The following is a 12,445-nucleotide window of genomic DNA, read 5'->3' on the forward strand; positions in this document are numbered from 1 at the left end:
TTCTTGTCCCATGCTGCACCACTGTCAGGCTGGGACAGGAAGAGATATGAAGATGTTAACTAGTAGGGGATCCTAAGAAGAAGTATTCCCTGCTAGTTAACATCTTCATATCTCTTCCTGTCCCAGGTTGGTCCTCGTTCTACCCCAGCCTGACGGTGGTGCAGCATGGTATTYCCTGCTAGTTAACATCTTCATATCTCTTCCTGTCCCAGGTTGGTCCTCRTTCTACCCYAGCCTGACGGTGGTGCAGCATGGTATCCCCTGCTATGAGATTCAGGTTGGGGACCTGTGTCTTCCCCCGGGACACAGGGACACCATCAACTGTGATGACTCTGATGTCTTGGACACCTTCAGGAGGTACATAATAATATATCACTGTTGAACATCTGCTATATGTTCCCAAGTGCTTTTAGTATATTCAGAAAATGTCAAGCTACAGTCTGACTCTGTAGATAAGATGAATGGTGTAATGATTTTAAATGTATTCATCTCCCCTCTCTCTCTCTCTCTCTCTCTCTCTCTCTCTCTCTCTCTCTCTCTCTCTCTCTCTGTCAAGGAGACAGCGCACGCACATCATTAGGTCACGTCCCTATCTATATCAGTCATACCTGCTATCACATATAACCAAATTTTTTACAAAAATTTTTTATTATGCTGCCTTCATATTTCCTTTGTTCCTCCTTCTCACCAACATTTCATGTCTACCTTTTCCTACGTTCTTTGTCTCCACCTCAACAACAAGCTTCTATATCAAATCCAATCTTCCACCATTCTTACTCACTTTTCTCGCCATTTATAACCATCACCTCCGCCAACTCCCCCCTTCATTGAATCTGTTCCTCTGACACGGTCCAGCCATACCACTTCCAATCCCATCATACTTATCCATTTTTTTTCTTTTTTTTTTCCCTACTTTTTTTTTTATTAAGAAAATACATCATTTCTGCAACCCCCTCCCAAACAACACCCCGGCACTTAATGTTTTTTCCAATATTTAGGTCGAACGATAAAAGGTAAATAACACACTTTTTATTTTAAACATATGCGGCACAATAGCTTTTTTGCCCGACCGGACGAAATACATTGTTATAACTAAAATTTTATATTTATTTTTTCTCTTTCCTGAAATTTAGTTTTTTTTATTTTTCTTCTGTTGTACAATAATATGTTGAGACCACAAGATACTAAATTTAAAATTTATTAAAAAATGGCAGCGGGCGCGGGGCCCAAAATATTAGTTTTTGTAAACTAAACCAGATACACACCCCATACTCAATCTATACATTAGGTCAGTTCCATATTGAACCTTTGGAACCAACATCAAAACTCTCGAAAAGCTCGCTCGTCTTATTCCTCCACACTATATCTCCTTAAAACGGCTAATGCCAATGATGCTATAAAGTGAGAAGACAGGCAAAGTTGCGAAGTGAACTACCATAGTGGATCGGCCACACACCTAACTAATTAACCTAAATCCCGCCACATAATCCATTAGTAGTTATCTAATATTCTTGCCTGCGCTCTCCCTTTTCTGTCATTCGATACCTCACAATCTTACTAATCCAGATTTTGCTCGTGTGGTGTCAGTAATTGACTGAAGTATTCTGACTGCTAAGCCTAGAATACTAATTGAATGATTCCTATGTACATAATCTTGCCCAACCATTGAGCGGAGAAAGGTGACTATCAAATGATCTTTACAACATACATGTTCCAACAACTTTATTGTTTTTCTCCTTTCTATTGCTTCATAATTTTCTCTTCTTTTATGTTGTTTTAGTGGGAAACCACAATAATTTTTTATAGTCCCAATTAATTACTTTTCTTTTTTATCAAGGCCCCCCCCTTTATTTAACTATGAACAAAAAAAAAAAAAATAATTCATTCTGATTTTATTATATCACTCTTACGCCTTACTGATTTATCTCCCTATGTTCTAAGGGGGGCGTTTCGTTAATTTTTTTTTTTCTATCTATCTGCAATCTACTGGTTTTAAACGACGACAGTTAACAAAACTTACATTACACTACACTCTGCAATTTCCAATAGTCAAGCCGGGGCGGTAGAAAAAGGGGCCAAGGGCGAGCCGCGGAAAAAACAAAAACCGGAAACAAAGCTCAAAAGGGAAGGAATAAAAACCCCCCCCCCCCCCCCCCCCCCCCCCTCCCCCCCCCCCCCCCCCAACCCTGTTCTTTTTCTGCATTAAATTTTATTTTTTTCTCGACATAGTCCGTAATAAAACCCTATATAAAAATGGGGTTCTTACCATAGTCATGTCCAATATTACCATAGTTATCTATAAAATTAATTCCTTTCTCTCGTATAAATATACTCAGACATATCTACCATTGTTCACCCATTTTTCAGCATACAAACGCTGCGCGGAGGGTGGGACACACCCCAAAAAAAATAACACCCAACAAAATCGGGGCAATTTATTTTACATTTTTTTTATCCCAAAAAAAAATAATATAATGAAAAAACAAATATCCAAATACAGATATAACCTAATTTTTCTCTACAGCCATATATCAACATCTCAATATATGTGTGCAACGATTAGAATCAGACGGAAAAAACGGAACCGCTAGCCTCATGACCTTCCCAGCCCCCAAGCGCCAGCGTCATCTATGTACATTGACTATTGATTTTTTGCTATCGCAGAATTCCTTCCGTCCTACTGGCTATAAATCAGTAGATGACCATTGACTACATGAGGAATACTGCCATTAAAAAATAGGGGCATCAGGGTGGCAACTGTATATTCTCATATAACTTAGCATACCATTGCCCACTGTTGTACATACAAATACCTTTAGCAATGTAGTCATTGTAAAAGCCTACTAGCCTTACGTACTAATTCCTTTCAACATATCATATTAAGCACTCCCTCTGCCGGCGAGACCGCGGGGCCTGAGTTTATTTAACGCGGTTTCTTATGATGAATGACAAACAGGGGCCCTCCCCTCTTCACTCCTGCTTAAACTCTATTCTTTTTGACGCTTCCTTGTGTTAACCCAAGGATGGTATATTTTACTCGCTCGCGAAATTTCCATAGCCATCTTATTTATTAAGTATCTTTTTACCTCAGCAGCATTTATACATTTTCTCCATCTCCCTAATACTATATTCTTTTGTCTTTGCCTCGTCAACGTTATCGATTTCGACAGTGACGTGGTAAGGGTAAATACAATGTTTTACACACTTGTTTCATTTTTAAACATCAGGTTTGTAAATTATGACTCGCTGCGGCCCTGTGAGCGGGGGCGGACCCACTATCACCCGTCCCCTTCCTGTATGAGACCTAGGTGATCGGCTTAACTATGAGGGTATGGAATGCAGCACCCAGATCTGCGAGCCTAACCGACAAGGGTTAACCACTTTTCGGTTCAAACTAAAATTCACATAACCACTTCGTTCAGAGGACGCGTGTGCATGCTAACCGTCGGTTGTAAATTATTGTTCAGTTTGCGGCCAGCATCACAAGCCCAACGGCCAAAAAAACAAACAAAGAAATTACTCATATTTACCCACGTCCAATAATGTCTACGGCGGTGTTGCGTTTACCAGAGAGAGGGGTAGTGAGTAGGGTTCCTAACCTAGTTCCCGCAAGGAGAGGGCCAATTTATACTGCCAAAGGACGGGAGATACAGCATAAAATCAAAACAACCGAGAGCAGAAAGAAAACACGAAACAACCCCTGCCCGCACCAGTGTTCCATTCTTTCTATGTCGAAATTCACCAAATCGTACTTACATCCTTCAGTTCGAGGTTTATTCAGTTGACTTCCCTTTACTTCATGGAACGTAAAGAAGAACGAAAAGTCAAATACTATATGTGCTAACAGAGGCAAGGATAACCCACTCAGTTCTAATTACGCGTGGTGGAGAGCTAATTCCAAGTGAATACGGCAGTTGTTATAAACTCATTATTAAGTGTGAGCGAAATTCTTCGAGCTTCCGCGCGTGTGGTATAACATCTCAAGTGTCCCGTGACACAACACGTGCTTTAGAAGTCCGCAGTAGGCTAATCTTTATATAACACAGGATAGGATGAAACTGGCTTGATGTGGTAAATACTTTTGCGATCAGTGCTGTGAAGACATGACCCGATTTGTGGACTTCACCGCTGGCACTGGGTTTCATGTGGTGATACTCGATATAATTTTCTCCTACGTTTAAGTTTTATTGTCCCTACCCTTCTCCTGTGAGGATGTAATTTTACGGGCACGGCCCCAATAGAGTATGCGCTTTGCCGGTCACCACCTGCTTCCTTACACACATACTCCTCGTCATTTAAATCGCGCGCCCTAAACGCCCTGGGTGAAAGACATGTGTGGGTGTGAACCCGGAAAGCACACAGGGCACGCCCCACACTCGATCGCATTGTACACAGCAGAAATGCTCCTCCTCTGGGTGATACCACATTCAATCCTAATTATTAATATATTCCTGCTTTCAGTTGTCTTCAGTTGAGATACCATCTTCTCTACCTTACATCGCCGGTGCATAGTGTACTTGTGGAAAAAAAAGGCCTAACCCCCCCACTAAGAATTTATGTTACTTAACGTCTGAACACTTCTAGTAACTAAGAAGCTCGTCATAGTGGCTCAACGCACCAGATAGAACATATACAAGGGCACATATATCGGCACACAAAGATCACATACTTAAGCTGCTCTCTTCACTTAATTGTAGCCGACAGCACTCTAGTTGCTAATATTTATATACCTAGATCCTTCTTGCCGTTCAGTGGTATAGTTTCCTTATAACCTTTGTTATTTTAAGCGTCATATAGGCCCAAGCAATACGAATAGGCCTCCTCTCTCTCCTATTCACATATTGTGTAGGGATCGGCCCTCAATCTGTTGAGGAGCTTTTCGAGAAAACCATTATTATGTACTGTCTTATATTGTCTCAAGGTCTTGTGAGTGGCGTGCCACTTCGCCCCTCTCACGAACTAGACAAGACTCGTATCTCCTTCTCGTGTGCGTGTTGTTGTGGCGTTGTCTCCCTCCCGTCCCGTCCGATCTTGCCACGGAGCGCACTACACGCTATACAACATAGTATTGTTTCGTGTGTGACCACACAAAAACGTGCAATCTTTTAATATTGTTACATCAAAATCGACAAATGGGTGACCCACTTTCATCTCCCAAGCCACACATTAGTTTGACAGACGCAGGGTCAGTCTCATCTGACGCAATGTAAACTTCTGGCGACGAGCGGACCAGAACTGCTAATTCATAACATATATACATTCATCACTAACCAAGTGCGTGTCTCCGTTCTGAGAAAGCACCAAGGTATAAAGTCCACGGGTGCTTAGCATGTACCTTTATCGTGAGCGTGCCTTTTCAGCATTACACTTTAGAATTTCGCAGCGAGAAATCATCTATCAACCAACCTTCCACATTTTAAGGCCTTAGACAATCTTCTCCTTCAGGATCGATTACTACTGTGATTTCTTTGACCGCTCGTAGTTTTTTTAAATCTTCAGAGGTGTGTGTAAGATATACCCCTCATGCCTAGACGACGTCAAAGAAATGTGTCTGTTAGCGTTTGATGCGTTCTTTACCTGCACGTTTTCCCTCTACGCACCCGCTTTCTATATAGATCCTCTATCGGAAAAGATGAACCAGCGTCCTTTCCAGCCTGATGATCCTTTGTTATATATATTTAATTTTCCCAGCAACCGTTCAAACTCTATAATTGGTGGATGACAGATTGTTGTTATTCTGCCTTTATAGTCCCACACCCACCTCACGCTTCCGTTTATTCCTCACATTAAATTATTTTAATTCACCTCATAAACGCCGACCATATTTGTACAATCCCTAACACGGCTAGGCGAGAGCTTTATAACCTCCAAAGGAGGGTCCGTTTTTTTGTCTGCCTTGACCAAATTCCTTTTTCCAAAAAAAAACTGGCGAGGAAGTCGAAAAATTTGTGTGTAGTAGTGAACAACTAATTAAATCAATACGGTGCTTTCAAATATTGTACTCTGATGATAAGACGATTCACTGAGATTTGTGGCGATACCTTCGCGCGGCGCCGACAGTATCTGTACGGCACAGTAAATACTACGAGCACAATATATCCTTCCCAAGAGTAGCCTCAGCAATACGTTCAGAGTTCAGACCTTCATCTCTCCTCCCTTGGCCTTAATTTTCTCTTATCATTTTTTTCTGGTCTAAACATACATTCTCACATTGGACGTTGTCATCAGTCATTGTGTGGAGATCATATTTTTTTACACTACCTCCCCTTCTCTCACTTTAAAACGTTGTTAGCAATCGCTCCTCCGACTATTTCCCACCTGGTACTCCATTAATATTTAGATTTATTTGAATGACCTAGGTGACTAACTTCTTTCCCGCCCAGGTGATGGATGCGTGCATCGTTATTTTTATTCTCTAGACATGAAAGATTTGCTACAATATTTCTGATAGAATTTTTGAAAACGGTAATGCCTTACGAATGAACGAGAATAGGATGGCACTACTATATTTTCAAAGATTTCTTAATGTTCCTTCTAATTCACTTAGGGTGGCGTCCATCTGGACTGGGCACACAATGTTACCATAAAACAAAACACTTTTAATTTAGAAGATCTAAAATCACAATTATCTTTCAAGTTATTCTTAAACTTCTTGTCTCAAAGCCATTTATCCAACATTTCAGATGCAAGACCTCTATAACTGAAACCCCGGGTAATAGTGCACAGCAGTAAGGTTGTAATGTGACTGTGTTTATGTCTTTTTACAATGAGGTCCAACATTGAAACACAACAGACCGGCGTTCGTAGCCTGGCTTCTCACTGGACCGTTTCCACGTCTCTCTAAATTTGGAAACAATGTCTTTAATCCTCCAATTTGGCGAGGGAGGAGTATTGGTGGAGTGTTTTCCTTTTGTATCTACTGTGACCCTCTCTTTTCCGTCTGCCTGTATGGTCAGCGGAGACAAGTGGTCTTTGCAAGAACTTTTTTTATGAACCGTTGTGGAAGTCATTAAACCTGACCCCCCCCCCCCCCCAGCCTCCCCCCCCCCCCCCGGCTAACCCCACTACACTCGTCTCCCATGCCCCTATAACCTTTCTGGCAGACCTCCCTCTAACCACCCCCACCTGCATAAGTCGGTCTACACCACTCACCGTCCCCCCTCGTCTAGTTCCTACAAACCAATCCACCCCCACCCAACCCCCCGGCCTTTCTCCTCTCCCTCCCCCTCCCCTCCCCTTCCTCCTCCCCTCGTCTCCCCTCGCCCTCGTTTTCCTTTCTCCCGCACCCCCCCCACGCATTGTTGTGGATTGGTTAATCAACACGCTGTTTTTTTTATGTTTTTGTGTGCTTCTTAGCCCCGACCAACTTCACTTACAGTCATCGCGGCAGGGGCAGAGCACCGCTGAATATATGTGATAGTTAGTGTGAAACCAAGATGTTTAAATACTATATACAATAAAAATGTTTCTATTTACTTTACATTTGGTATAATACTTATCATCATATCTCACAACGTCCCCTAAACAAAAATAAAACACCGTTTTTATGTCTCTGTCTCCTTTCTCTAATATAATCGTTTACTGCGTGCGTACGCGCCGTTACCAGCATCTATAGCCCCGATAGGATATTAAGCGCGTCAAACTCAAGTGTTTACTTTTAATATACTCTCACCTTGCGTGTGCGCGGTCGTTCGAACTCTCTTTCCTAATTCGCGCTGGTCGTCGTGTGCTTTTAATGTCTTCTCATTTCTTTGGAAATTTTTCGTTTCCAATGATAATATATACTCAATATATAGGTCCTCAGCCAGTCCCATTTACTCACTTGTACTGCGTGCGTGCGTCGCCGGCCAGTGTGTCCTACTCCGGCGCTCCTCTTCATCAATGTCCTATTCGTATCAGTGTTTCTCTGCACTCTCTCTCTCTCTAACTCCCTTCTGCGACTCTATCTGCCTCTTGTGCGGTGCGTGTTCCGTGTCGTCTCTCTCCTCTCCGCTCTTCTACTGCGCTGTCGTGCTCTGTCGTGCGGCTCCGTTGCTGTGTCTCGGAATGTACATACTCTGTCATCAGACTGCGTGCGTCCTCTCTCCACCCCCATCTGCCAGCATATAAATGAATGTTTGTGAGGTGCAGCTCATCATCTCTTCCCAAATATCCAGGCGCCCTTCCGCCTTACGGACTTCACAGTGGCGCTTAAACACTAGGTTTTGAGCGGATATAAATTAAACTACAATTTGAGCGGGGCCCAATTTTTTTTATCTTAGACAGTCCCGCACAGAGCCCTGACACGACCTCGGGACTCTGATGACGAAAGTTCAAAGAAAAAATGATAAAGAAAAACCAACTCACGCCCTCTTCACCTTCCCTTCAGAGGTCACGAGAATTGTTATTTAAATTCTAAGTGCCAGCTAGTCCCGGATCACCTCACTGTTTTTCGTCTCTGGATTTGAACCTGCATAGTTATGAACTCACACGGCCGACCTGCTAGGCTAATCGATCTAATCTGATGATGATTGACACCTGAGCTACTTCCTCTCACCGTGACAACTTATGACCTCTCCTAATCCTGGTTGTCGATTGGATGCTGGTGAGCAGCGAAATTTTCATTGCTATTCTTTATGTATATCGCAGCACTTGTAAGGTCTGAAAGTTAGTGGCCCACAGAGGACAATGTGTTCCTAACTCAAAATAATGTAAGAATATAAGGCCCATGCCGTCCTCGAAACTCACCTTTGACCCCCCGCGCTCGCAAGAAGAAGGCCTAGAGTTAACTGGCAGAGTGCAGATTGATCACGCCCTATACATATATACAAACAGTAAAAATGACAAAGGGTCTGGTAAACAAAAACAAAATTGTCTTTCCCAGTGTAACTGTGCCAACAAACATAACGAAGAATCTGTCCTATATTTAACAAACTCCTCAATAGCGTTGTTACGGGAATCGTCTTAATGTCTTAAAAATATACCTAGGAATAAAGCAATCGTACAGGCGAGTACTGTTTTTGTTTCATAAGAAACTCAATTATGAGTCTAAACTAATGAGCACGAAAAAGGTGGTGACCCAAGAACGTTCATGTCAGAAAGTATCTTGTTTAAGGATAATGTTCAGTTCTTGCCTGATTGCTTTTTTTTGATGGAAGCGACGGATTATTAATCAGCGACCTAATTGGTTAGAATAACTTTGAAATGAATGCACTTCACTATAGAACAGGCCCAGTTTCACATCTTGACAGGTTCACATCTTGACAGGTTCACATCTTGGACAGGGTTCACTCTTGGACAGGGTTCACGTCTTGACAGGTCACTCTTGGACAGGTTCACGTCTTGGACAGTTCACGTCTTGCGAACAGAGTTCAGGGTCTTGACAGCAGCATCTGCGTTCACCGTCTGGGACAGGTTCACGTCTTTTTAGGTTCACGTTCTTGGACAGTGTTCACATCTTGGACAGTACGTCTTGGACAGGTTCACAGTCTTGGACAAAGTTCACGTCATTTTGACAGGTTCACGTCTGTGGACAGCGTTTCACAGTCTTGGACAGGTTCACATCTTGGTCAGGTTCACATCTTGGACAATGTCTCACGTCCTTCTTTATGGACAGGTTCACATCATTGGGCAATTTCACATTGGACAGGTTCACAGTCTTTGGACAGGTTTCACCCGTCGTTGGACAGGTTCACGTCTTGGACAGGTTACCATCTTGACCAGTTCACATCCTTGGACAGGTTCACATTCTTGGCAGGTTCAACAGTCTTGGACAGGTTCACATTCTTGGACAGAGTTTCAATCTTGTGACAGGTTCACGTCTTGGACAGGTCATCTGGACAGGTTCAACTCTTGACAGGTCAACATCTTGACAGGTTCACGTCTTGGACAGGGTTCACGTCTTGGACAGTTCACGCGTTCTTGGACCCAGGTTCACATCTTGGACAGAGTTTCACATCTTGGACAGGTTAAACATCTTGGACAGTTCTCACATCTTGACAGGTTCACATGCTTGGTCTATGTATTTCTTTGTATTTAACATCTTCATACTTCTGTTGTCCCCATGCACTGGAATTTAAACCAAACGTGGGCTTCTGCAGCCAGCGGGGTCCTAGCGACGCGCAAAATTATTATTTTTCATAAGCCGCATTTATTTATTTTTTTTCCCAGGGGGGCTTTGGATTTCTCGAGGGGAGAAAATGCACTCACTGTCAGGCGGGACAGGAAGAGATTATGAAGATGTTAACTCAGTAGGGGATCCTAAGAAGAAGTATTTCCACTGCTAGTTAACATACTTTTCAGTAATCTCTTCCTGTCCCCAGGAGTTGGTCCTCGTTCTACCCCAACCCCCCCTCCACCCAGGTTATTTATGTGTTAGTTACATAAACTAGGAGCTGACAGGCATGGTATTCCCTGACGTTATCTTTGTGAGCATCTCATTCTCTTCCTTCGTCCCAGGTTGTTCCTCGTCTTCTACCAGCCTGACGTGAGCTGCCAGCATCTTGGTACTCCCCCTAATTTGATGTCAAACGTGTCCGTGCAAACAGGGGACCTGCGTGCTGCTCGCTCCTTCCCCCGGCGAAACCAGCCTGATAAATGCTGTGCTCTCTGTGTGGGGGACGCGGTCTCGGCGCGGAGGGAGGGGAGGGAGCGATGAACACACCAATTCAAATGATGTCTGTGGCCCGATGTGCGTCATGTCGAGAGTTGTTGCGTGCTCGCTGACGCATACGTCAGTATTGCAGGGTCCGGTGGGCGGTTGGCTGGTTACGATCAAATAAAATTATATATCAACTGACTTGCACATATTATAGCTGCTTTATAGTTATATTTAATTAAACTCAGACATCTCCGTTTTCCCAACTGGTGCTTAATAGGCAAGCCTCTGTGTTAGTATATTCAGAAAATTGTCAACTACAGTCTCTGACCTCTGTAAGATAAGATGAATGCGTGTTAAGTTGATTTTAAAATTGATTCAATCTCCCTCCTCTCTCTTCTCTCTCTCTCATTCTCTCTCTCTCTCTCTCTCTCTCTCTCTCATCCTCTTCAATTCAATCCGATTAGCAGGCGCTCATTTGGGCATGTTAGTAAACATACCTCTTTTAACATTGCCAAAAGCAAGTGAAACGTTAAGAATAATACATACATAAAAATAAATAAAACAATATATAAATGAACAGGTGCCAAAGAAATATACGATCTCCACAAAAGTTCCCATATATGTCTACTCTCGAGTGTTAGCTATATTAGAACATTAGATATGGAGATCTATTAAGTAGTAAATTTTGAACTATAAAAACCTCTTTGATTTCATTTTTTCTTTTTTATGATAGTTACTTTTATATACAGATATAGTACAGTTGTTGTAAATTTATATAAGTAATTACAGTTTTTGTAATGATGTTAGGGCAAATAAGTTTAAAACGTACAAAGAGAGGGAAATAAAATAAAACATAAATATGGGTTGATTTTACAATTGTGTTTGTGGCAACAGGTCACAAATCTTGCTGCTGTGATGGCACCCTGTGGTATTTCAACCAGTAGATATGGGAGTTTATCAAGATCTGTGTAATCGGGGGAAATATGTGTCTCTAATATGGTCACACATTTGGCAGGAGAGTTAGGAAGTGCAGCTCAGTTTCCACCTCATTTTGTGGGCAGTTTGCACATAGCCTGTCTTCCTTGAGAGCCAGGTCTGCCTACGACGCCTTTCTCAATAGCAAGGCATGATCTCACTGGTCTGTACATAGTCAAAGCTTTCCTTAAGTTTGGGTCAGTCACAGTGTGTCAGGTATTCTGCCACTGTATCTCTCTGTTGTGGCCAAATAGCATTCTAGTTTGCCTTTTTGTTGTTAATTCTTTCCAATGTGCAAGTAATTATCTCTTTGTTTTCTCATGATTTGGTCGGTTCTAATTGTGTTGCTCGTCCTGGGGCTCTGTGGGGTCTCTCTCTCTCTCTCTCTCTCTCTCTCTCTCTCTCTCTCTCTCTCTCTCTCTCTCTCTCTCTCTCTCTCTCTCTCTCTGTCTCTGTCTCTGTCTCTCTCTCTTCTCTCTCTGTCTCTGTCTCTGTCTCTCTCTCTCTCTCTCTTGTGTTGTCTCTCTCCTCTCTCTCTCTCTCTCTCTGTCTCTGTCTCGTTCTCTGTCTCTGTCTCTCTCTCTCTCTCTCTGTCTCTGTCTCTGTCTCTGTCTCTGTCTCTGTCTCTCTCTGTCTCTGGTCTCTCTCTCTCTCGTGTGTCTCTCTCCTCTCTCTGTCTCCCTCTCTCTCCTCTCGTCTCTGTCTCTGTCTCTTCTCTCTCTCTCTCTCTCTCTCTCTCTGTCTCGCTCTCTCGCTCTTCTCTCTCTCTCTCTCTTTCTCTCTCTGTATGTGTCTCTCTCTTTCCTCTCTCCTCTCTCTCTCTCTCTCTTGTGTCTCTCTCTCCTCTCTCCTCTTTCTCTCTCTTTTCTTCTTCTCCTCTCTCCTCTCTGC

At 42.8% G+C, this 12,445-nt stretch overlaps 1 protein-coding gene across 1 annotated transcript in view; it reads left to right on the forward strand.

Moving 5' to 3' along the window:
* LOC112070341 (HMG box-containing protein 1) overlaps nucleotides 1-12,445 on the forward strand; it is a 22,341-nt gene that overhangs the window by 7,811 nt on the left and 2,085 nt on the right. The window contains exon 8 of the mRNA XM_070438928.1: nucleotides 213-357. Coding sequence (XP_070295029.1) covers nucleotides 213-357 — 145 coding nt within the window. The remainder of the gene's footprint in view (nucleotides 1-212; nucleotides 358-12,445) is intronic.

This window comes from Salvelinus sp. IW2-2015, unplaced genomic scaffold, assembly GCF_002910315.2.
Source record: "Salvelinus sp. IW2-2015 unplaced genomic scaffold, ASM291031v2 Un_scaffold1298, whole genome shotgun sequence".
In the NCBI taxonomy this organism is placed as follows: domain Eukaryota; kingdom Metazoa; phylum Chordata; class Actinopteri; order Salmoniformes; family Salmonidae; genus Salvelinus; species Salvelinus sp. IW2-2015.